Raw genomic sequence first — 25,197 nt, 5'->3', positions numbered from 1 at the left:
GTACCTAGAAAATAAATTTTGTGATTTTTTGATATCATTTGCCTAGTGATCGAAGGGGCTCAAAATCAATAATTTTAATGGCCGTAGTGAGCCGGTTGCAAGTTTAACGGTGTAGAAATATCCAAATTACATGAAATTTTGATAGAAAATTCTTTATACCATATAAAACAAGATCAATAACTTTGATCTAAAATTTTAATGTCATATCATCATATTTTGTAAGATTTTTATTTTCAGCCGTTGATTTTGAGCCACTTCGATCACTGGGCAAATGATATCGAAAAATTGCTAAATTTATTTTCTATAGACTTCAAATACTCTAGATCAAGTCTAACGGAGCCGATCATCGATTCGAAAGTTCGAACATCGAAAATAAAGTGAAAGCACGGAGCCCTCCGTGCTTCTATAAGTATTCTAGCTGCACTCTAATTATAATATATATGTTCAAAGTGATATTATGTATAAAAATGAACGAAGTGTTATTTGTAGTACATAATTTTTTTTTTCTAGTATATATAATACATTTTTTCTGCAAATCAAAACATAGTAGTCTAATTAATATCAATTATCTCCCAGAAGCCACACTCACGTTTATTTGAACATACAAAATATCCTTTCATGCATGTCTCATAGCTAGAGCGGCTTCTTCTTTAATTCTTTCTTTTTCCTTCCCCTTTTTTTACCTTTTTCTTTGATCGAAAAATTAAGTTACTTCAAACTACTCGAGTTTAATCGGAAACTTGTTCCAGTTATTCAAAACTGAAAATTAACGAAGAAATAGACCAAATTTAATCCGCATCTCGATCAATATATTTATGATGTGATTGTAAAACATTTATTATTATTATTCACGTCGCTGTTGCTTATTGTTTTAATCAAAGGTTGCTAAACTGTTGAGATTGAGCCTTCGTACTGTTTATTTTTGTCGGTGGATCTTTCACCCGAGTAAGTCACTCGACTAATCGGGCGCAATATTTGTCAACGATGTCCGCCATTAGCACCTACCTCTAAAATGATGCGACTCTTTTTTCTGTTTTTCCCCTTTTTTTAGTGCCTACATGTTGAAGGTAGGCAAATAGACACGTAATACGAATTAGCACCCACCTCTAAACTGATGCGACTCTTTTTTCTGTTTTTCGATGTTGAAGGTAGGCAAATAGACACTAAATACGAAACACGATTCAACTTGAACACGGTAATTCGGTAGCTTTCAGAAAATTAAAACACGGACACGACATGTATATTACTAATAAAATATAAAATTATTAATATAATAATATTTTTTATTATATATAAAATATTAATTTTTATAAAATATTGTTATATTTTTCAAAGTTACCGAAAGTTAATAAAATTTTATTAATAGTTCATATATTTTTTTAAAAAAATTCTCCACCATATATACTTTTTTTTTTATATTATCAAAAAAAATTTATATGTATTAATCAAAAACTAAAATATTTATCATCTTACATTTTATATATATATATATATATATATATATATATATATATATATACAATTGTTTTAATTATAAGTACTACGAATCAGCATTGAACGCGCCTTCAAAAAGTGTCCACATCGGACACGTGTCAAATACATGTAAGATACGGATATGCGAGGCCTATAGAAATGTCCATAATACATGATGACACGTGTCAGATACAAACACATGTAAGACACGGATATACGAGGCTTATAGAAATGTCCGTAATACATGATGTTGATCATAGAATATTATCAATATTATTCTAAACTAAGAACAAGGATTGTTTCATTGTAATTTAACATGGGATTAGAATAGAAAATTAAGTTCAGTATTCTCCATCGTTCTCTGAGAAAGTTGACCTCCAACAAATCAGTTTCCAATTTCATCATCAGTTGATACCAATTTAGAATTACTCTCTGAAGCGTAACTAGCAAATTATTCAGGGCATGCATTTGAAGATGTTAAGGTTAGTTTTTACTGCTAGTAAAAACAGTTAACTACATGCACAACAAAATATGGATAAAGAAGGGAGATATATCATTCAAATGAAAGTTATATACTTGAGTCCGATACTATACACGATACTCAAAAATCCTAATCAAAATATACTTGGTAGTAAAGCTGGTAGTGAGTAGTCCTCCACATACTTTGTTGCTCATCATATACAGAATTTCCAAAACTACTGGAGGAAAGAGAGAGCTGCAGAAGAACATGCAACATCTTTGCCCTAGAGAGTGGTACCTTTTATGGCTTTGTTTGTTGCTTCGTTCGGGTAATTGAAGAGCCTCTCAAAGCTTTCAAACGGGCGTGCCGCCCCTCTAACCTTGCTTCAAGTAATTTTGCCTTCAAAGTGTTCTCTCTCACGCCCTGCGATAGTTTCGATGAGGATTCGGATATCTCGAGATTGGACGACGGAGGGTGGTGGTTGTGCAAATCTTCTGAACTGGTTCCTTCGCCGAATCTAGCCTTCCATTCTACAAAATCAAAACTTTCACTTAGGCGGCTCGCTCCATGAACATTGTTCTGCTCTGGTGTTATGCTCGCGTCACCTTCCTGACACTGATTTTCTTCAAACTTACGGTCCATATTAATCTCATTCTTGAGTGTTCTGACTCCGATCTGAGCACCATGTTCTGAGGTAGTATTCTGTACTCTGTTGCCTGACTCTTTCTTCTCTTTTTGCCCAATAAGCATTTGCGAGCTAGATGCACTTTGATCTGTGATGTTTTCAGGAAACTCTATCTTTTTCCCTCGGAAGTAAGATTTCCTTGCCGAATCCAACCTTTCTACGCCGTTGCCATAAGTTCCTTTTAGCTGTTCATGGCTCTTGATTTCATGTTCGCCCATGTTAAGTTCGAAACAGTGCAAATCACTCGCGATAGAATCGTCATCTTCACCATCCTGCGGCGCACTCGTAGGCCCATTCAAATGGACAGACTCGAGAGATTGGCGCCGCAAGTTAATCTCTCTTTTTCTGTCGATCAGATTCGCATCATATTCCTTAGAATTAGCTGAACACTTCATTTGAAGAAAAGCTTGGATTTCACCACTTAATCTCTCCGTGATCGAGTTATCTCTTTCAACCAAATCTCCCCTTGATTCAGCCATTTGCATCTGCATTCGCTCATCTAGCCATGCTTCAGAAATATGAAGAATTAATCTATCAAATTTATATTCATAATCCTTTCCAGTCTTCTGCTTCAAATCCCTCACTTCGTCTTCGTAATTTCTGATTCCCTTCGCAAACTCATCACAAAGGTTTCCAAGTAGTTGATTTGCTTTTCTCTCCATTTCCAAATCTTTCACGGCCTTTAGGAATGCTGATTTTATTTCGGACAACTCTCTGCCTAGTTTTCTATGAAGGCTCTCAGAACGCTTTCTCAACCGCCTCTCGTCCTCAAGCTCATCTCGCATCGACTCCACTGCTGATTTAATTTTTTCTCGCTCTTTGTTTTTCTGAATCACTTTATTTTCTGAAAGTTGCTTCATTAATGAATCCACTTCTTGGCTGTAGCTCTGTTGTTCTTGCATAAGCTCTTGAATACGGGCACGTGCGTTTTGCAATTCTACTTTCAATGCTTTAACCAACGATACATTGGCCGTGTGCTGTTCTTCCAAGCTCCAAATTCGATTCAAAACTTTCAGCAATTCCGTCGATGTTTTAAGACTATATGCCCCCTCGGGCCTTCTGTGGAGATCCAAAGAACTACTAGGAGTTATCGCTTGATTAATAGCAGCAACCTGAGAAAAGCAGAGATCACATGAATAGACATGGAAGCGAAAATTATATTATTCCTCAAGAGAGGTTCAATTGTGATGTTTACACCAGCATACTAAACTAAAATAGCAAATTTTGCATCCAAAATAACTTGGTAGTCATCTTCAAACACAAATGAATTATTTACCTGGCAAGAAACAAATAAGATACAGCAGGCATGCAAAAAATAAATGATAAAACAGCTTAAGCTAAATAATTTCTTACATTTAGTGTGGGACATCAATTATCCTCCCAAACATGTAATAAACCATGTAAGATACACACTCGGACTCCAAATGCCTTAATGTGTTTGTGTTTGAATTAATGATTTTACAGTGTTAACATGCACTTTTGAAGGAGTCCTTACTTTAAGCTGCCAATGCTTTCACCAAACATGAAAGGTCTGACACTATCTCACTGCATGTAGACTCACTATTCCAATGTCTCTACTACAATCAATGATATTATTGTGATAAGCACAAAAAATATCATAGCTAAACAATTAGAAGAAAATTTGACATGTTTCTCAAGAAAATCCCAACTGTCAGTTTTTATAAATTATATGACCACAAGCATCGAGGTAAAAATACTATTCTTCTGTTCAAATATGTCTCAATTATATCATTCGAAAACAAATGCCTTAACATGTGAACAAGAAACTAGCAAGCAAGAGAAAGATAGCTTTTACACACTTACCCCCATTGAGCTACTATAACTTGCAGGAGATATAGGTTGCAGGGCTCGACTATTCCTTTCATTCACCTTGTGATGTTGGATCAATGATGACGCAATATATCTCCTCAGACTACCACAACTCTGCGGCTGAAGTGATCAATGTTATAGTAAGTAGCGAATGACAGGGAGACATTGAACAAAGTGAACCGAATAACTAAACTTCAAGTTAGCGTGGAATAATGCAACATGCCAAGGATAGGGCTGTTACCAATATATGGAGTAAATTCAATTGATGATGGAAATTCAGTTTTGTCTCCACAAAAATTTCATGGCAACTGTTTTCTCCTCCCTTCTAAATATAAGTCTTTATGCTAGGAATATGATGTTTCTTTTTTATCTAGATCCAACAATGAAAATGCAAACTTGAGTTTGAATCGGCAAGCATCTAGTATCACAGAGTATGCAGGGTGATTTGCAACTTCTTAATGGAGATCAAGATTGATTAGAGAAATAGATGTCAGAAATGTTCAAAGAAGGGTTATGTCTTCACATCGGCTACAAAACATTCACAAAATAACAGAGACAGCAAGAGCCCTTTTTCTACTGCTCAATTTCTTGATTGTCAGGTTGTTCACGATGATAACTGTGCACACGATTAGTTGATTCCATCATCCAACACATTGATTAGTTGCCTGTAAGAAGAATATCCTATGTTTCAATTTCAGCTGATCAACATAATCGTGCTTGAAGCAAGTCAACTTTAGAAGAAGAAAAATAGTTCCGGAAGAGCCAGTTGAGACAAAACAAAGATTTTGAGGACAAAAGCACAAGTGTGGGAAATATTGAAGGCGAATATCCAACTCCAAAGAGCAAGTTTTCAGAGGTCGATCAGACTCTTTCATATGGAGGATTACATTTCGACTCAAGTCCAGATATCTTGTAAACAAATGAAGGATTCCATCAAAGGATTATGCCTCTTACAAGAGAAACTGCAAGAGCGAAAAATATTGAGAAGGTGTTCATTGCAAAAAGAAGATCAAACAGTAGGTAATGTGCTCTCCTCTCACAAAGATGTTCTCCAAAAATCAACAGTTTCCAAGGGTAGATATTATATTAAAGTGGAACTTTTCGGGTAAATAACGCAACTACATTTTTCACAGAGCAATCAATCAAGCCATGGAAATTGTAAGCCGAGAAATATAAGAACCTCACTTAGTTCGTAAAGTATATATATGAGACGGATCCTGCGACCTCCTCAGTTTATTAATTAATCTCAAGGCTCAATCTTTGTCTCCGCATTATAGATTTGAATCTTTTTCATCAAAAAGTTACAATTATTTTGTAATGCTTTAACCTGGGGAAGTTGATCACCTCAAAGATCAATACCATTTCCCCAGTTCGCTTCTCCATTTTGCGTTTCTAAACTGTTCGTTGGGATAGGAGATGTACAATGAATTAATTGGGAGAGCATGCATTATACGCATGAAAATAACCCAAAAGAGAACCAATTTCGCACAAATCGACCAAAATCTCACCCTATCGATGGGGTTAAGCGGCGAGTGGTCGGGGCGATCGTCGTCGAGTCCCTCGCCGGCGCCAGCGCCGCGCTCGCGGTGATGGCGGCGGATCCGGTGGCTCCGCCGCCGCATCCCGGGCGCCTCCGGGAGCACGTCGTGGATCTCCCACAGGTTGGCCCCGAGCTTCCGCGCCGAGACGGAGCTCCGCCGCGGCGCGGCGGCGACGGCGGCGGCGGCGGCGGCCTCGGCGTGCGGCGGGGGCCCGGCGGAGTCCTCCAGCTTCCAGGTTGGCACCGGCGTGCACGGCCCCGCCCTCCTCCTCCCCGCCGCGATCCCCCTCCTCAGCTTGAGCCCTAAAAACTCCTCCTCCCCCTTTGCCCCGACACCATCATCGTCCCCCACCACGCCCCCCTCATCGATTGCTACCCCTTTTTCCCCTCCCTCCATCTCTCTCTCTCTCTCTCTCTGTCAATGGAGGGGAGGAAGAGAGAAAGGGCGTAGAGAGAGAAGAGAAGCTGTGAGGGAAAAGGATCTCCCTTTTTGTTGTCGTAATAATAATGATGGGGATGAGAGTGAGAGAGAAAGAGAGAGAGAGAGAGAGAGAGTAGGAGAAAAGTGAAATATAGGCGTAATTAGTGGAAAGCTCGAGGATCTGGCAATAAATGAACTGCAGAATTGAGAAGAACAGAATAAGTAAAAAGAGCATAGCTCTTTCTCCGCAGCTTTATTAGTCCAGTTCTTACTTGAGCCCCTGCAAACTTATTAATTTTACAATTAAGTTCCTAGTATCTACATCAGGGCTGGGCTATACTCTTATGAGTATAGACCCCCTTCTACTCATAAATTTCTAACTTTTGATCGATAGAATGTGTGGTTAGGATGATGGTGGTCCCCACTTAAAATGATAATGGTCTCCTAGGGTTGAGTGGTTAGTTGGTTGAATAGTATGATCTAACGGGTGCAAATGATCAATAGAATAAATCTAAGAACCGAAAACTTATGAATATAAAAAAACTAATACTCATAAAAGTATAGTAGCCGGACTCCTCCATCAGTTAATTATTGGAGTGCTTTTTTTGTTGAAAATAAAGTGCTAGTTTGGAAAGACCTTGTTGGGTGGTTTTTGGGTATTTATTAGAAAACTTCATGTTTAATGTTAGGACTGAACCGTAAAAATTGAGTGGCTGGGGACAAACTGAAAAATGTAAATATTAGGAAGACGGAGGCTAGTCATAAACACAATTAATTTGTTTGCTAGTTTCTGTAGTTCTTGCACTTTTCACTACTCCACAAATTTAGGGGACATGGAGCTATCATAACTGCAGTTATTAAATTGAGTGTGTTAGCTTTTGCTTTTTCAACGGGATCACAGAAACTTGAATATCTGGCCCCATCAACTTTTAGGGGGCATTGGCGACAACTCGTAGTAGATGCAGGGCTTTATGTTTCTACGTTCTCCTCTGAAAAGGAATTTTATTTTCTTCAAAATATGGGGAAAATGTTTCTATATTCGCTGGGTTCAGAATTTAACGACACACATGTGTGCTGCAGCTGGGTTTAGAGAAATTTACTGCAGTGATCGGAGGATCAGTTTGAAAGTTTGGGATGGGATGGCGCTCTCCTTTTATTGAAGATTGAATGAGTGGATTTCTTGCGCACATGCTGTCATCAATTTGTGCCTCCTGCTAACAGAGGTAAAATAAAATAGGGAAAGGTGTATTTATGTTATGATTTGATTAAATTATAGTTGAATACTAATTAAATTAGGATAAATATTTTAATCCGTTGAAGATAAATTAATTAATATTTAAATATTAATTAGATTTTTTTTTTGTGCATGTGGCCTCGCCAAAATGGTCATAAATTTAGATGCACCAAATGAAGCAGGTAACTCGCTACCTAATTCTCAAAAAAAAAAAAAAAAAAAAAAAAAAAAAAACTTAGATGCACCAAGTAAGTGGGTGCAAGAGGATGTGTGCGACTTTTCATAGGCGTGAGTTATTGATATATCTTGTGCATGAGTGCACAAGATATGAGAGAAGTTTTGTAGGTTAATAATTTACATAAGACAAATGGGGACAAAGAGATTTAAAAAGAGGGCTGGAGTTGAAGCTACTCTGTATAAAAGATAAGTGAGGTGTAATTTTTCTTTTTTTTAGTGAATCTTATTTTACCAATATTTTCTATTTGATTTTTTTTCTCTTGTGGTTGTGTCAAATTTTTGCTAAGAAGACGAATTTATGATAAAAATTTAATTTGACGTTTTTGTTACAGAATCCCAATAACCGATCCAGAGAGAGTGGCTGATCAACAGCTAGCGGCCAAAATGATTTACAGATTCTCGAAATCTAGTTATTTATTTAAGCATAAACGTGAATGGTAGAATTTTACTTTGGAAGTTAGCTGCTTTTCAAAAGTACACAAAAGGAAACCTAAGGAAAAGAAAGGAAAAATGACAAATCACGGGTAAAACAGTCGGATTTGGTTGCATTTATCATGTTCAATTCGAAATTCGTGGAACCAAAAGTTTAACTTTAAGCAAACGAATTATCCAAAAGAGTGGTTAAGTTTTTATAATTAATTTGATGCACTTCAAGTTTGGTGTTGCCAAATATAGTATATTTATTAAGATCATTACATAATACATACCACCACTAGTATAGAATGTTTTGCAAGATGCAAATGATTAATGGGAAACTGCGATTCGCTAGTCAAAGTCAAACATGAAGCTTTTTATTTTTATTAATTCCCAAACCACTCCATGAATGCTCTCGTTGTCACATGGGTGGTTGGCTTTGCACGACCATCAATGAGACTTAAGCCATTAATGAGTTAACACCATAATGATGAAGTCATTAATAATTTCTCCAACTTCTCCAAAAAAAAATATTTTATATATATATATATATATATATATATATATATATAATTATGCTACTACACCATGGATAGTACCAATTGTTTGGTACGATCGAATTTTCGACCGTTGGATAAAAAAATATGCGGATAAGATGATAACAAATTTCTAGGGTTGAGTAAATGGTTGATTGAATAATATAATCTGACGGATGGAAATGATCAAAAAGTAGATTTAACGATAGAAAACTCGATAGTATCAAGAGATTGATACTATCGATAGTATAAGCCGGACACATATATATGTTCAATTTTTTGATTATTTCTTTTGGTGCAAAGAATTTACCTGCGTAAACATTCGAAGTAATTATTTGTATTAAACTAGAAAGATTGAAAATTTTATTTTTATTGTCGAGTTTTATTTCTTTGTTTGGTTTCGTGNTCAAATACTATTAATACTACTCAACCCAATTCTCTCTCTCTCTCTCTCTCTCTCTCTCTCTCTCTCTCTATATATATATATATATATATATATATATATATATATATATATAGGGATAATTTCATAGATGCCCTTCTGGGGACTTTTAATTTCATCAATACCCTTCTAAAATTGATAATATCATGAATACCCTCCAAAATATAAAAAATTTTCATACATACCCTCCACTAGTTAAAGTCAGTTAGAAATGGGATTAAATTTTCTAAATGCCATTTTTACCCTTTATCTCTTATCAATAGTAAAATTACTAATAGGTATTTTAAGACAATTTTAATAAATATAAATTTAACTAATTTAATATACTAAATATAAAACTAAATTATTAATATATACATTAATTATTAAAAATATATAAAAAATGTATTTTATATATAATATGTTTTTATATAATTTTGGTTTTGTTTTTGGTTTCGGATTTCGGCTCAAGTTTAGTTTGGATATAGACTAAAACAATAACTGAATTTGAATATAATGAGACTTTTTTTTTTTGCTTCTATAACTGAAACTATCCCTGCTCAGCATCAATTAAGATCACCCATTCAAAATTGGGTTCATATATATCTATATCAATTCACATTCCTAATCAGTAATAGTAAATTTAAAATAAATGATAGATTTATTTTTTTTATTTAATCAAAAATAAATTATATAACTATATGCATGCATTTTTTCGTCGATTGAAAAAAAAGAGAGAGTTTTGTTCAAAAGCTAAAATATATAATATTTCAGTTTTTTAATGCATTTAATATAGATAAAATTATCGTGAATAATTTTGGTTAAAAAATTTTGCAAGTTTCCAAGATTAAACAAAGATAAAAAAAAATCCTCAACTTTTATTTTTATTTAAATTTTTATACATAGTTATTTATTTGCTAAAATATAAATAGAGCCACTAGATTTTGTTAAATCATAAAAAAATGGACAAAATCTCATTTTCCGTGCACTAAAATTAGTTAATTTTTTAAAAAATTAAAAATTAATGGGATGTCAACTAAAATATAAAAGTTGAGGGAGTTGTTTTAAAATGACATATAGCTGAGGGATCTCCATGCATTTTTACTTATAGGAGTTGAGGGTAAACTAGTCATATTAAAAGTTAACCCATCTTTAACTATTTAATAACTATGGTAAAGTTAGAATAACTAACAGTAGGGGTATTGATGTTAATTTTTGATGTTTACAGGGGTATATATGATATTTTAAATTTTAGAAGGGTATATATGATATTTTAAAGTTTAGAAAGGGCATCTATGAAATTGCCCCATATATTCTACGGTGTCGATCGTCGATTTGGAGGCTCCATCATCGAAAATAAATGAGTGGCAACGGAATCCGTTTGCTACCGATAGTATTCTAGCTCAACTATATATATATATATATAGAGAGAGAGAGTTGAGCTGGAATACTATCGGTAGCAAACGGGCTCCGTTGCCACCAATTGGTTTTCGATGATGGAGCCTCCAAGTCGACGATCGGTACCGTTGAACATGATCTATATCACTTGAAGTATCTAGAAATCAAATTTCATATTTTTTCGATATTGTTCTCTTGTCCATCAAGTGAGCGTAAAAATAAACGGCTGAAAATGAATATTCTCTAAAAAGTGATGATATGAATTTTGTAATCAAGATCGAGAGTATAGATCTTATTCTAAATAGTTTAAAGAATTTTCTAACCAAAATTCAATTGATTTGGATAGTTTTACATCGTTAAACGAGAAAACGTTTTATATCTACCATTCAAATTACAAATTTTGAAACCCTTTGATCATTAGGTAAATGATGTCGAAATGATTTGAAATTTGGTTTTTAGATACTTCAAGTGGTATAGATCATGTTCAACGGTGTCGATCGTCAATTTAAAGACTCTATCATCGAAAACAAATGGGTGGCAACGGAGCTAGTTTGCTACCGATAGCATTCTAGCTCAACTATATATATATATATATATATATATATTATTGATGCACTAAGGGACATGGATGCACTAAGAGGCAGTTTTTGTTAGATGTAATTATAAATACAGTATAGTTAGAGATATATACGGCTGAAAATACAGCAGTTATAACTAACCTACATTATCAATTTAATTAAAATTACAAATTTTGAAACCCTTTGATCATTAGGCAAATGATGTCGAAAAAATTTGAAATTTGATTTCTAAACACTTTAAGTAGTATAGATCATATTCAACGGAGCCGATTGTCAATTTGGAAGTTCTATCATCGAAAACAAATAGGTAGTAAAACGGTTCGTTTACTATCGATAGTATTATATATATATATATATATATATATATATATATATATAGTCCGGCTGGGATATTATCGATAGCACCAAGGATTTGGTACTATCGAGTTTTCCATCGTTAGATAATTCCTTAATTAATTTTACCCATTAGATTATATATTCAACCAACCACTTACTCAATTCTAAGGGGCTCATATCATCCTAACCATACATTCTTAATTTAAGGGCTAAAAGACTAATAGCACTAATAGCTTGATACTATTGATAGTATTCCAGCCTAGTTCTCTCTCTCTATATATATTTCTATGATGACTTAAAATGGTGGTAAAATTCACCATCAGAGAAGTACATCATCTTCTACCACTTTAAAGCATCGAAGCAGGATTAATTTAAGTACTTTCAAAATTTCGAAGAGTTTTAGCAGGAAGAATTAATGAATTCAAATAACACATTAATCCTAAACTATGTCTAATAATTAATGATAAGTTCAAGAATCAACTACTCTTATTTAGTGTAGTTGTTTGCAGAAGAGGCAATTTCAAAAGTCGGAGGTTTCAATCCCCGCTAACACATTTATAGTAACTTATTAAAAATTTAAAAAGTGGCGCAGATGCAGTGATGGATGAGAGTTGCAATTTTAGAATACAACAAAGATTTTATTCACAAATTTCACCCTTAATACTCTTATTACATTATTTTAGTTAATCAAGGGGTATTGCACAAAAGTATACCCAACCAACCACACAGATGTATATATATATACATATAGAAACAAGAAATAATTCATAGGTAGCAGAAGTGATAGATCCCCCACAAAAAATGTCCAATTTTTAGCTCAAAAACGTGTAGCACAGGACATGGAGAATCACTGCCTAATAAAGTGCACCTACTTATCTACATATATAAAGGACCAAAATTGATCAGTTGTACGTTTGGGCCATTATATATGGAGTTAGATCACTCGGTTGATTACAAAATTTGCCCACTTTGAGATGCACATGATCTCTAAATACAACACTGAATCCAGTCCATTTTGGTCTAACAGTTGGACCCCATCGAGTTCGATTCTTAGTCCTTTTTTTTAAAAAAAAAAAAAGAAAAAGAAAAGAAGAATTTAAGGTAAAAGTAAATAACTGTTTTTCCGACCTAACATGCAAATGATCTCGAAGAAGCAAAGTGAAAATTTATAAGAACTTGTAAAGCATTGCGATAGTCTGATTTTTTAAAAAAATTATAAGGCTGATAGTATGATATTTTTTTAAAAAAAATAAATAAGTTCAGATTTTGTTTACTATTACGTTTTTAAAAATATTCAAATTTATATTTTGTATGGTCTAAAAAAATTTATTTATTTTTATTTTACAATATAACGTTATATAATAATAATTGTTATAAAAAAAAATCAAATATCATCAATGTGGTTTCATACTTTCTCACTTTAGTACCGTATTGTTTAAAGTGTATTAATTTAGTACCATGTGGTTTTATTTTTATCTTTCTATTCTCGATTTCACTAATTTTTTTTTCGTTAAATCAGTAACAAAATTAAAAATAAAAAGTACTAAAATAAATATTTGATAAACCTAAGTAGGGTATCTGAAGTTTTTTGTATATAGTTTAACAAAATATTAACGAAGAAGCCCGAAAAAAATAAAAATGAAAGCACATAACACTAGCTTGATACACTTTAAACCACATAATGCAAAAGTAAGAAAGTGCGAGACCACAGGAGTAATATTTTATATATACATCGGTGTACAAAAAAAAAAAAAATCCCATTTGAAANTTTCAAATCGATGATCGGTTCCGTTAGACTTGATTTATATTATTGAAAATATATGGAAACTAAATTTCATAATTTTTCGATATCATTTGGCTTGTGATCAAAAGGTCTTAAAATTAATAATTTTAATGGTAGATGTCATGCGTTTGTGAATTTAACAGTATAAAACAATTCAAATCTGATGAAATTTTTATAAAAAATTCGTTTCACTATTTAGAGTAAGATCAGTACCTCTGATCTTAAATTCAAGTATTTTATCATCATTTTTTATAAATTTTTTATTTGCAGCCGTTCATTTTTAAACTACTCGTTTGATAGATAAATGATGCCAAAAAATTATGAAATTTAGTTTCCAACTACTTTCAATACTGTAGATCAAGTCTAACGGAGTCGATAGTCTCTTTAAAAAGCCGCATCATTGAAAACAACTTAGTAGCACGAAGGCCTCCGTGCTATCGATAGCATACCAGCCTAGCTCTCTCTCTCTCTCTCTCTTGCTCTATATATATATATATATATATATATATATATATAGAGCAAGAGAGAGTTATATATATATATATAGAGAGCAAGAGAGAGAGAGAGAGAATTGAGCTAGAATACTTTTAGAAGCACTAATCTCTTGGTGCTTCTAAGTTTCTATCCTTGGATATACTCCTTGATTACTAATAACTCTTATATCAAACACTATTCCACCTGCCACCATTTACCACCATCATCCCAACTCTACATTTTTCCATCCAAAGGCTAAAAACTCAAAAACACCACTCCTTGGTGCTTTTGAGAGTATTCTAGCTCAATTATATATATATATATATATATAGTTCGGCTAGGATACTATCAATAGCACCATGCATTTGGTGCTATCAAGTTTTCCGCCATTAGATTTAACCCTTTGACTAATTTCACCTATTAGATTATACTATTAAACCAACAACTCACTCAACCCTAGCGGGCCCACATTATCCTAACCGTACATTTTTTAATCCAAGAGCCGAAAACCTAATAGCATAAAATGCTTGGTGCTATTGATAGTAGTCCAGTTTAAGTCTATATATATATAGATATATATATATATATATAGAGAGAGAGAGAGAGAGAGGCTGGTATACTATCGGTAGCACGGAGGCCTCCGTGCTACCAAGTTGTTTTCAATGATGCGGCTTCCAAATCGACGATTAGTTCCGTTAGACTTGATCTATACTATTAAGAATATTTGGAAACTAAAGTTCAGAATTTTTCGACATTATTTGGCTAGTGATCAAAAGGTCTCAAAATTGACAATTTTAATGGTAGATGTAAAGCCTTTGTAACTTTAACGGTGTAAAACAATTCAAATTTGATGAAATTTTTATTAAAATTTTTTTTTCACTATTTAGAGTAAGACCAGTAATTCTGATCTTAAATTCAAGTCTTTTTTCATCATTTTATGAGATTTTAATTTTCAACTGTTTATTTTTAGATTACTTGTTTGATAGGTAAATAATACCGAAAAATTATTGAATTTAGTTTTCAAATATTTTTAATAGTGTAGATCAAGTCTTACGGAACTGATCGTCGATTTGGAAACCGCATTATTGAAAATAACTTAGTAGTACGGAGACCTCTGTGTTACCGATAATATACTAACCTAGCTATATATATATATATATATATATATATATATGTTCTGGGTAACTTCTGAGTTGGCTTATTGAAACAACGTACCAGTTTTTAGCTCAACATTTCTAACTCTGAGTTGTCATATCTTCAAGAGACCGTGGTGCAGTTACAGGTCATTCATTAGATACGAAAAAATCATAATATTCGAATGGTGTACATATGTAGATATTGGTGTCCAAAATATCTATAATTAATATGGGTATAAATTTTTCTTTAATGCGATTTTTTTTAAAAGAAAATATCCTAGGATTATTCGGTGCAAGATGTAAACATCATAATACAGTAAAGTTTCCAAGCAGTATCGTAATCCTTTGGATTATATGCAGATTCCTACAAATATAATAAATTATAAATATATTTATTAAAAGTTTAATTTTTATATATTATTTTTATAAAAAATTTAATATTTTTAAATATATTTCTACAATTAGAATTCGTTAGAAAATTTTTAGTTAATCATATATTAAATACTTAACTCTGGTTAATTTATAAGATAACTTTATATTTTTATCTTTTTTATATTATATTATTGCGACATTTAGAGAGACGTATTTGTGATGACAAAATTGAAAACATAAACAGTCGTTAACTGTTCTCTGACAGTAATAAATCAGAATGACAAATTTAAAAATAGTAGAATTTTGGAAAAACTTCAAAACCCCTCCCGTGGTTTCACACTTTTTTATTTTAGTACCCTGTGGTTTAAAGTGTATCAAGTTAGTACCATGTGGTTTCTCACTTTATAACTTTAGTACCCTATGGTTTTGCACTTTATCACTTTAGTACCTTGTGGTTTCACACTTTATCACTTTAGTACCCTGTGATTTAAAAAACCACAGGGTATTAACTTGATACAAAATTAAAACCGCAGGATACTAAAGTGATAAAGTGCAAAACCACAGAGTACTAACTTGATACACTTTAAACCACAGGGCACTAAAGTGATAAAGTGAGAAACCACATGGTACTAACTTGATACATTTAAACCACAGGGTACGAAAGTGTAAAAAATTGAAACCACAAGGAGGGTTTTTGAAGTTTTTTCTAAAATTTTTGTAGAAATAATATATAAAAGTTGAACTTTATATAGAAATATATTTGTAATTTACTTTATTTGTAAGAATCTATATGCATATAACCTTTTTTATAGAGCTAGACTGGATTGATTTCAGAAGAATGAAAACCTTCATTCTAAAGGTGTACAATGATCAACTACTTTGCGAAGGGACCCAAGTTCGAATCCTAGTTGATTCACATCTTCAGCTAAGTTTATTTCTAAATGAAATAAACGAAGCAGCTAGCGTGCTATCTATCTCTCTCTCTCTCTCTCAAAAAAAAAAAAAAAAAAACTACTTTGCGAACCAACCAACTAAAGCTGCAATCTTTTTCGATATTTCTATTTTACCGAGCTACATGTTCTTGGATGTCGCCAATTTATGTAGGATCGATGATCCGTAGATAAATTTTTCATCATCCAAATTGTGTATTTGCACTACGCTTACAAATAAATTTAAAAATAGTTTACCACCATACAATTATGTATGTCTATGTCTTCATGAGTTACATTTTCTGACAAATTAAATAAAAGTACACAACTATGTTAGTAGAATACCACTTTTTTTTTTTTTCTTTGCGGGGAGACGTAAATCACGAAGAGATAAATATTCATTGCTTATGAGCTTATGATTTGCGAATTATTATACTATTTTTTTTGGTTAGCATAGAGCATTATTTGCGTACTTTATTATATGAAATTTCCATGAGGGAGAAAGCTAGAGAGGTTTATGGGCGGAACAAATATTAATTCTCTGTTGATAAACTGCTTAGTTTCGTCATATTAATTAGCAAATTAAGAAGTGATCCACCACTTAAGAATGTACCCCCTTTTCCTATAACATAAGCCAACATTGTGTCCCACCTTTTCTAAACCACATTAAGGACTTTGTTTAGGACTATAAATAATTAATCTAGGCCCCATAATGCCTCCATGTGATCACATACTTTGTTAATTATTCTATAAAAGATAATATGAATTGTATACATTTTAGATTACATGAGACCATATGAGCTCATGATAAGTTTGTGTCTTGGATCTAACACAGCACTACAGCAGTTGAACTAACCAAATTTCGAGAAGAATACGAATGGACTAGGATAAAACTTAAATAAGTACTTCAAAAGGAAAAGAACACGAATGCGTATTGTGAATGAATGCCAAGTTAAGTATTATCCATTATTAGGTGCTTAGGTTTGTGGGCCAATGCATATGTCTTAGGCGAAGATGTATGGAGGATTTTAATTGGATGACAAGTACAATTCACGAGAAGAGTATTATAATTCAATTCGTGCATAGATAAAGATAAAGATAACTAATAGAAAACTATCACGTAAACGTAATTAAAAAGTTGTAAAACTAGTAAGTGGACAAAGCATATTCCATTGCATTTTAGCTGATTGGATTTGAAGAATTAACACTTTGGTCAATTGGAAAGTTGTTAGTGCTGTGAAGTTTAACAAAATTAGTAATTAATTCAATTAAACAGATGCTTTGAATAAAAAAATATTAACAATTTAATTTATCATTTTAGTTCAGTTCGAATAAGCTTGAAATGTCAATTTTCAAAATAAATGCAGTTTTTTTTTGTTGTTCAAAGATCAAGAATACAGGGACCTACTTGCAATATGGGGATAGTACTAGAACTACCCCTACATTTTACCCAAGAAACTGTTAAGGCAAAAGAGTTTATGAACTGTTATCTTAAAAATGTCACACGCCAAGTGAGAAATTACATGTTTTAAGTGTTCATATGTGGACAAATTATATTAAGAAATTCCATAGGTATTGCTACAATTTTACTTTGAATAGAGTTTATCTATACACACTCACCATTACTAGATAGAGTTCCTGACATTCAGGAAAGTATACATAATTACTAGATTTTGCCGGCATCAGAGGTTTTCTGGAAATAAAGTGCAAAGAAGCTCCTGAAAACGGATCGAATAAGCCTTGGGATTTGATCCTGAGATCGATGGTGTATCATACTGCAGAGATTTGAATACATGCTCCACACGCTTGAGCACGCCGTATCCTTGAAGGATATCGGCAATCCCCATAAAGAGGATAACATTGTTCTTTTCTTCCTTATGTGATCTTCGGTACAATCCTCCGCCGCCGTCCAATCTCCGAATGTCCACTGCACGAGCCGGCATCCTTAAACCGAGTTTACCAAGTTTATCATCAGGCCTGCAACAAATCAGAATGAACAATAATGGAGCGATGATTAGGCATTGTTTATGTTTTTCATTCTTGTTTTGCTTCTAGTCCTGTGGGATTAGGGGGCAGTCTTCTGTAATATTTTGCTATTGCGAGATTTATTTCTGAAATTAATGTGTTTGTTCGACAAAAAAAAGAAAAAACTGAATTTTTACAGTACATTGATAAATTTTTTTGTTTTAATTAAGACTGATGAATTCACAGCAAAACAATGACAGAAAAAGTAAAGAAGTTCAATGCTGAAGGCATACTCTATCTGAGAGGATGGCTGCGAATCACCATCACACGTTAAATCTTGATCTGAATTACTTTCGTTGGAACTCTCACCATCTGAGGGCTTCTTCTTGACATCATTTGATCCTGCAACATGAATTTGGTGATCGGCTTACAGATAATTAGGTGAAAAAAAAGATCTAAAACATTATCTTCCTATTCAAAGTTCTTCAACAAAGAAATCCAGCCTGATCAATCAAATAATGTTCTACTTTGTCGATTCATCTTTTCACAACCCTAATTCAATGTTCTAAGCTAAATTCAATCTGGAAATCACACTTTTCACATAAAACTTAATATATTGTGTATAGCCTAAGCAAAATCATCGAGTACATCTCTTTTGGCTCACCACATATAATCATTAGATCTCTCCTATACAATTAATAATAATATTTCTGAACATACATATTCACTTTAAACTATGTGCAAATGGATGTTCAAAAAATGTCTCGAGGACACTCAATCAGCAGACGGTTAATCCCAGTCATGACTATTTAACTATCAGCATGAGACTGAGGAAGCTTGTTTAACAACACAAATGCAGGTATGATATGTGCTTTAGTCATTTTATTCACTATTCAGAAAATTTTTGATCCAAATATGGCAATTCAGGTGTTCTTTTACTTGCACCAAACAGACCTTTGACAACAGCATCGAAGGGTGTGGGGCACACATGCATTCCGATTAAGAGACCATAATCTATAATACCTTCCTCTTCCAGAAACTCACAGTCAGCCTTGATTTGCCTGTGGCAAGAAAAATTCCTGATCAATCATACTTAATTCGATTAATCACGAAGCATATTTATTAATAAGAATTGGTGCAGAGTCCTTAAATGGTTAGGTTGCAAAAAAACCCTTTTGAGTAATCTTCCTAAGGTATGCTGAAAATTTGAGTACACACTACTTGAAATAAGCACTTAAAATTGGATTGTGAGTATTTAAGGAAAAAAATACCTACAGTTAGTCAGAAATATACTCATAAAATCCACCAATTAGGATTTGGATAATGTCTAGCCAAGCTTTTTAGGAAGTCATGGCATACGATCAGGTATCTCATGATGAACCAGTTTTAACTGGCTAAACAGTGGTTAAAGGGGGTTCTCAAATATTTGTCCGTAGAACAGAAGTAGATGTTGGAATACAATAAATTACTCAGAATATGAAACTTCATAGTTATACTTTTTTAAAGTTCTGATTAAAGATTCCCTGCGCATTACGTATTCTTAATTTCTTATACCTAGAGACCCAGTGATAAATATCAGACGAGATCATAAGGAGTATGTACATTTTGTAAAACTTATTATACATGATGAAGAAACTGAGTTAACCAAAGCAACAACAACTGACAAGAACTATAGTTGAGTATAATGTTGAGGTCCTCTTTCATTAGCTAAATAAATAATCACACTTCCCTCGTTGCTTCCTTATCATTAGCATTTAACAATTACCTGAAAAGACTAAACTCAAATAGTGAAGATAGAGATTTCTAAAAACAGAAGATCTCAAATAACTTCCATCTTATATGTTTTCCTAAAAGAGTAACAATCAACCAGCAGACGAAGAAGAAAATTAAAGAACTTTATAACTCAAGCAGTCAGATAGCTACCCTAGAAGCTGACTCCTTGCTAATGTGTGCAGATGAAAGCCTATGCTCAGATCTTCCTCCCACCCAGCTCTGGATATATGGCGACCGTGATGCAACGTTTTGCAATTGAATTGCTTATGAATGCCTAGATCTGATTGAAGTTTGTGTTCCATGATAACAAATCGAATCTGCAGAGTGTAAAAAAAACCCACCGAGAATTATTGATGAAAAGGTACAAAACCTTTGTGTTGTACATCATAAAGTACATCTAAAAAACCTATTAATCATGAATTTAATTATTTTCTATTACTGAATTACTAAAGTTAGCCTCTCCAATATAGCCCATGCATTAAAAATATATTTCTAGAAGCAATTCATATGCGTAAGTATAAAAATTATCAAACAGATTATCTTTTGAATGATTTTCTACTTGGAAAAAATTAGATATTTAAAGAAGATTAAGGAACAGGCAAGTAATTTACAGAACCATTAAACTTCCGCTGAAATTGTGAAACTCAGAATTGACTTTTATCAAATGCATAGATCTAACAAATATGAAAAAGTTCATATTTGTTAAAATGGAGTTCATACGAAAGGGGTTTATATTAAATTTAAGGGGAAACTTCAAATACCCCCCCGTGGTTTCGCACTTTCTCACTTTAGTACCCTGTGGTTTAAAGTGTATCAAGTTAGTACCCTGTGGTTTCGCACTTTCTCACTTTAGTACCCTGTGGTTTAAAGTGTATCAAGTTAGTACCCTGTGGTTTCGCAATTTCTCACTTTAGTACCATGTGGTTTCAAGTGTATCAAGTTAGTACCCTGTGGTTTTATTTTTGTATCAAGTTAGTACCCTGTGGTTTCAATTTTCTCTTTTTATTATCCATTTCGGAGTATATAATTTAACGAAATATTAAATTACAGGGTACTAAAGTGAGAAAGTGCGAAAACCACAGGGTACTAACTTGATACACTTGAAACCACAGGGTACTAAAGTGAGAAAGTGCGAAACCACAGGGTACTAACTTGATACACTTTAAACCACAGGGTACTAAAGTGAGAAAGTGCGAAACCACAGGGTACTAACTTGATACACTTTAAACCACAGGGTACTAAAGTGAGAAAGTACGAAACCACGGGGGGCTATTTAAAGTTTCCCCTAAATTTAAATAAGTTTCTGTTGTAATTTGTTCTATATTTTAAAACTGTTTTTCTAAGAAAAAACATCAAAAAGTGACTACAAGATGACACAGAATACTAAAAAGGGCATCTAAAAATCAGGATACATCAAGAAGATAATGATAAACTGCTAAACTTTTGAGGAAAAATAACTGGATAACTCATCACAAAGTGTTTTAAATAAAAGATGGCAACAGTATTATGCATTGTATAGAGACCAACCTTTTGGCCACCTAGTGGCTTCACCATATGAAGTCCCAAAAAGTTAGGAAGTAAAGTATTCCTGTATGTCTGCAAATGACGATAGTACTTCGGTAGAATATGCAATAGTACCTACATAAGCAGGAATAGTAAACTCAGTGATTGTGCTAAATGTTCTGTCTAAATTCTTTATTAATAGTATCTAGAGAGCACTTAGTAGCCATCTGGGTTTGACAACCATGATAGCCTAATGATAGAGAGTCAAAGAACTGCAATAAAACGAAATCTTGAATGAAAATGTGACAAGTCTTGAAGCACCTTCATATCATTCTTGGCAATGATCTTTACGACGAACTTCTTATCATGGGACAACTGAAGATGAGTGCCGTTCTTTTTAGATGCAATAAGTTGTCTTAAGGTTTCATGACTACGAATTGAAACCACGTAATCATCTTCATTTATCTCTTGAAGTTCCCGAAGGTCCCTACAAATTCAAGTAGGAAAATAAAAGTTAATTTTCAACCAAAGCAATAGATTTCATCAAGTTAGCAACAAGCCTTAAATAACAAAGAAGCTTCTAAATGGAAATAGATTAGTAAAGCCAACATGATAGATGCGGACTTCTCAGAGTAAAATTTATGTAGAAGTTCCCCAAACCTTGGGTGAACACAAAATTTGGTCTGTAAAGTTCAAAGTTCCGTCAACTCTCATAGACTAAACTTTGAAGACGAGCCTTGAATAAAATTGATTTAGTTTAGCCATTGACCAAGAGAAATTGAAGTTTAGGGGCCAAAATTAGTTTAGCAGCCAAACTGAAGTTTGATCCACCATAGGAACTTCCTATTTGATTCACCCAAACTTCTTACAGTCACAACAAAGCCAAAGGAAAAGCAAAACTAATCATATTCCTTGCTTAGTACAGTAAGAACCGGAAATAACAGATAACGTTCCTTGACCACCTCTCTTTAAATAGAAAGGGAATAAATGAGATTTTAAAGAAACCTGAAAACTTCAGGGCAATAATCACTCCACTCAACATCAGTAAATGTGACTCGAGAATCTGTGGAAATATGTGCAGGGAATTGTATGCAGTAACTCGAAGTGGAACCAAAATCTAGAAGGGACAAATCCTTCTCTGAAACGGCCATGTGTCTCTCCAAATAAACCTGCATATATACACAGAATCAGAACATAATGCACTAACCAAGAAAGGCAGACGAGCTTAATTAAAATATTAAAATCAAATGGACCAACGATATCATAGCAATAGCATTAACGTTTGGATTACTTTATGATGTGATAATTGTTCACAACATGGACAAATGAGGTATAACCTTCAAGAACACTTTTTTGTAGATATTCTAAACAGTACTTGAAAACAGTTGGCCATCCAAATTATTTTACGATTCACTTTCAACTCTTGGCGTTCAGGGAATCGCCCATTCACTGAACACCTGAACACATGACTGTTCTTACATATATGAGAATACTTACTAACCATTTTTTTTTTAAAAAAAATAGCTCCTACGAAAATCTGAATTCCTCGAGCCTTAAAATCGTCCTTAGAATGATAAATCTCTTAACAGATCTTCGCAGAAAGGACCTAAAATTATTAGGCCAAAAGCAAATAAGGCCAAATCTATTCCTAGGATTTAAATACAATTCATGTGAAGAATAATATATTTCAAGCCGAACCATAAGATAATGCATAGAGATTTATTAGGGCTATATAATTTCATTTCTCTTACATATGGATATCAGTCCAATAAACTAGATCCAGCATGAGATCTCTATACTCCATTCAATTAGATCAAATCAGTTATTTTATAAATCCCAGAATACACATCTACAATAAGATCAATCTCTATCCCCAAAATTGGAAAAAGAAAACACTTAATGCATAACAATAAATGTAAGAAGGAAGCAACTGGCAATACAGCATACTTTGGCAAAATCATACTAAAATTGGTAGTAGGCCCTACCATCACTCTCAGAGCATACCTTTCAACTACCTAAAACCATCACCATAGTGCAATTAGTTCTATAACAATATGCATAGCTGTTACCTTAAAAGTGTACCAGGGACATTTATTATGTCACAACAAATATTTTTTCCCCCAGAGAATTTAAATAATATCCTACAGATTTTGACTCGAGAGAATGCATTTATGACTCGACAAGCAATAACTGGAAACCTCTTGCAGAAAAGTGTAAATTTAGGTCCAGTAGCCCTAAAAAAAGGGAAGGAAGGGAGAAGCCAACAGGTACTGAGAAGGGCCATAAATAACTACCAGAAACAGAAAGAATAAATGATACAATCCAGCACCAAGACAGTAACTATAAAACACCCAACTGATCTTTACTTTTAAACTTTGGGTAAAATGTATAGGCACTTTTTTAGCCCTAAAACAACCCTAATATTGCAATATGGTCCCCGTACTTTTAATTTATACTTTATTGTAATCTAGTTCCTGATCATGAAAAAAAATACAAACTTTCAACCTGGTTTAATACAGGAAGAAAGTTATTTTACAGGTGAAGGAGTAAAATTGCCATTCTGCAAGAAAAATTAGATTTTTGATGATGGTCAAAGACTAAAGGACGAAATCTAAAGTGTTTGGTTAAAAGTTCGGGGACCAAATTGCATTATTAGGATAATACAGGGACTATCCATGTATTTGACCCTAAACATTTTCCTTCTTTGTTTTCACCTACTAGGGTTTTGGAGGATCCCTCATCCCTACCAAGTTCTCCTCCAGCAGCTGCGAACAGCTACAGCTGTAACCCTTCAATCCATCACATCTTTCCCATCAAAAAACGACAGAATCTACGGCTACATCAGACCAAGGCAGATCTTTATCGGACTAGGGTTTCGCCCAAGATCTAAGCGAAAAGCGAAATCTCCACCAATAGGAGTAGAGGACCACACGCCCTAATAGGTAATCGATTCAATTCGAATGCGAACAGGGTAAAAAGGATCAAATCGAGGGCTTTGAAAGGGGGAGCGTACCTTTCGAGGACGTCGCTTCCGGGAGCGGCGAGAGCCACCACCTCCATCGCAGGGGGAGGGCCATTTAAGGCACCTCGGATCGAGGAGCGAGTGAGAGAGAGATGGTGAAAGGGCGGAGACAGGGTGGAAACACTGCGGAAAATTAGGGTTTCGGGGTGCCAAAAATAGCCGTTGGAGCTCTCGTTTTGCGATGGTGATTGGGGGAAAGAGTTATTATGAGAAACTAAACGCGTTTTATAACAAAACGCCTCTAGAATATTACAATTTTAGATAAGAAGTGGATAATGAGGTAATTTTGCCCGGTTAAAATTGCGGAGGGATCCCTTTACTATTACTTATTTTGAGATAGAAAACTTAATTAATTTTCTTTTAATTAATACTCTTTTAATTTTTAAATTTGTAGATTTAAATCAATTCTATAAATCGACGTATTTGGAATTAGTTAAATTTAATAGTAACTTCTATTTAAGTTTAATTGTCGAAATCTATTCAAAAAAAATTATAGCTAAAAAAAAATCATGTGCTAAGTTTTCTTGTATTCTGCATTGCATAAGAAAGTAGAGGAATTAAAGTATTTAAGTAAAAAAAATTCAAACATTAAGTTGCAGTATTGGGATGTTACAGTCACTTTTCTATGTCTTTTAACTTTTGAGAGTATGCATTGTAATTTACGGATTTGTAATTAT

At 33.5% G+C, this 25,197-nt stretch overlaps 2 protein-coding genes across 2 annotated transcripts; both read right to left on the bottom strand.

Moving 5' to 3' along the window:
* On the bottom strand, positions 2,006 to 6,565 carry LOC109710864 (uncharacterized protein At5g41620-like). Its single transcript, XM_020233654.1, has 3 exons — positions 5,957 to 6,565; positions 4,443 to 4,568; positions 2,006 to 3,730 (listed from the first exon to the last, which is right to left on the bottom strand). The coding sequence occupies exons 1-3, from the start codon at positions 6,383 to 6,385 to the stop codon at positions 2,234 to 2,236; spliced, it is 2,052 nt and encodes a 683-aa protein (XP_020089243.1). The 5' UTR covers positions 6,386 to 6,565; the 3' UTR covers positions 2,006 to 2,233.
* Positions 17,784 to 23,451, bottom strand: LOC109709898 (phosphatidylinositol 4-phosphate 5-kinase 10-like). The gene is made up of 8 exons (XM_020232267.1): positions 23,446 to 23,451; positions 22,504 to 22,667; positions 21,820 to 21,985; positions 21,523 to 21,633; positions 20,146 to 20,312; positions 19,177 to 19,283; positions 18,516 to 18,624; positions 17,784 to 18,234 (listed from the first exon to the last, which is right to left on the bottom strand). Exons 2-8 carry the CDS (start codon positions 22,647 to 22,649, stop codon positions 17,940 to 17,942), a joined length of 1,101 nt encoding a protein of 366 aa, XP_020087856.1. The 5' UTR covers positions 22,650 to 22,667; positions 23,446 to 23,451; the 3' UTR covers positions 17,784 to 17,939.

The sequence above is a fragment of the Ananas comosus genome, linkage group 5 (assembly GCF_001540865.1).
Source record: "Ananas comosus cultivar F153 linkage group 5, ASM154086v1, whole genome shotgun sequence".
NCBI lineage: Eukaryota > Viridiplantae > Streptophyta > Magnoliopsida > Poales > Bromeliaceae > Ananas > Ananas comosus.
Note: the sequence above shows the minus strand (reverse complement) of the source record. Positions and strands in the feature narration are given on the sequence as shown.

Coding starts and splice junctions, on each gene's coding strand:
- LOC109710864 (XM_020233654.1), bottom strand. CDS start 6,385: ATGGAGGGAGGGGAAAAAGGGGTAGCAATCGATGAGGGGGGCGTGGTG. Junction 4,569..5,956: donor CGCTTAACCCCATCGATAGG/GTGAGATTTTGG, acceptor TGATCACTTCAG/CCGCAGAGTTGTGGTAGTCT. Junction 3,731..4,442: donor GTTATAGTAGCTCAATGGGG/GTAAGTGTGTAA, acceptor TGCTTTTCTCAG/GTTGCTGCTATTAATCAAGC.
- LOC109709898 (XM_020232267.1), bottom strand. CDS start 22,649: ATGGCCGTTTCAGAGAAGGATTTGTCCCTTCTAGATTTTGGTTCCACT. Junction 21,634..21,819: donor TTGCCAAGAATGATATGAAG/GTGCTTCAAGAC, acceptor CTGCTTATGTAG/GTACTATTGCATATTCTACC. Junction 20,313..21,522: donor AGCCACTAGGTGGCCAAAAG/GTTGGTCTCTAT, acceptor TACACTCTGCAG/ATTCGATTTGTTATCATGGA.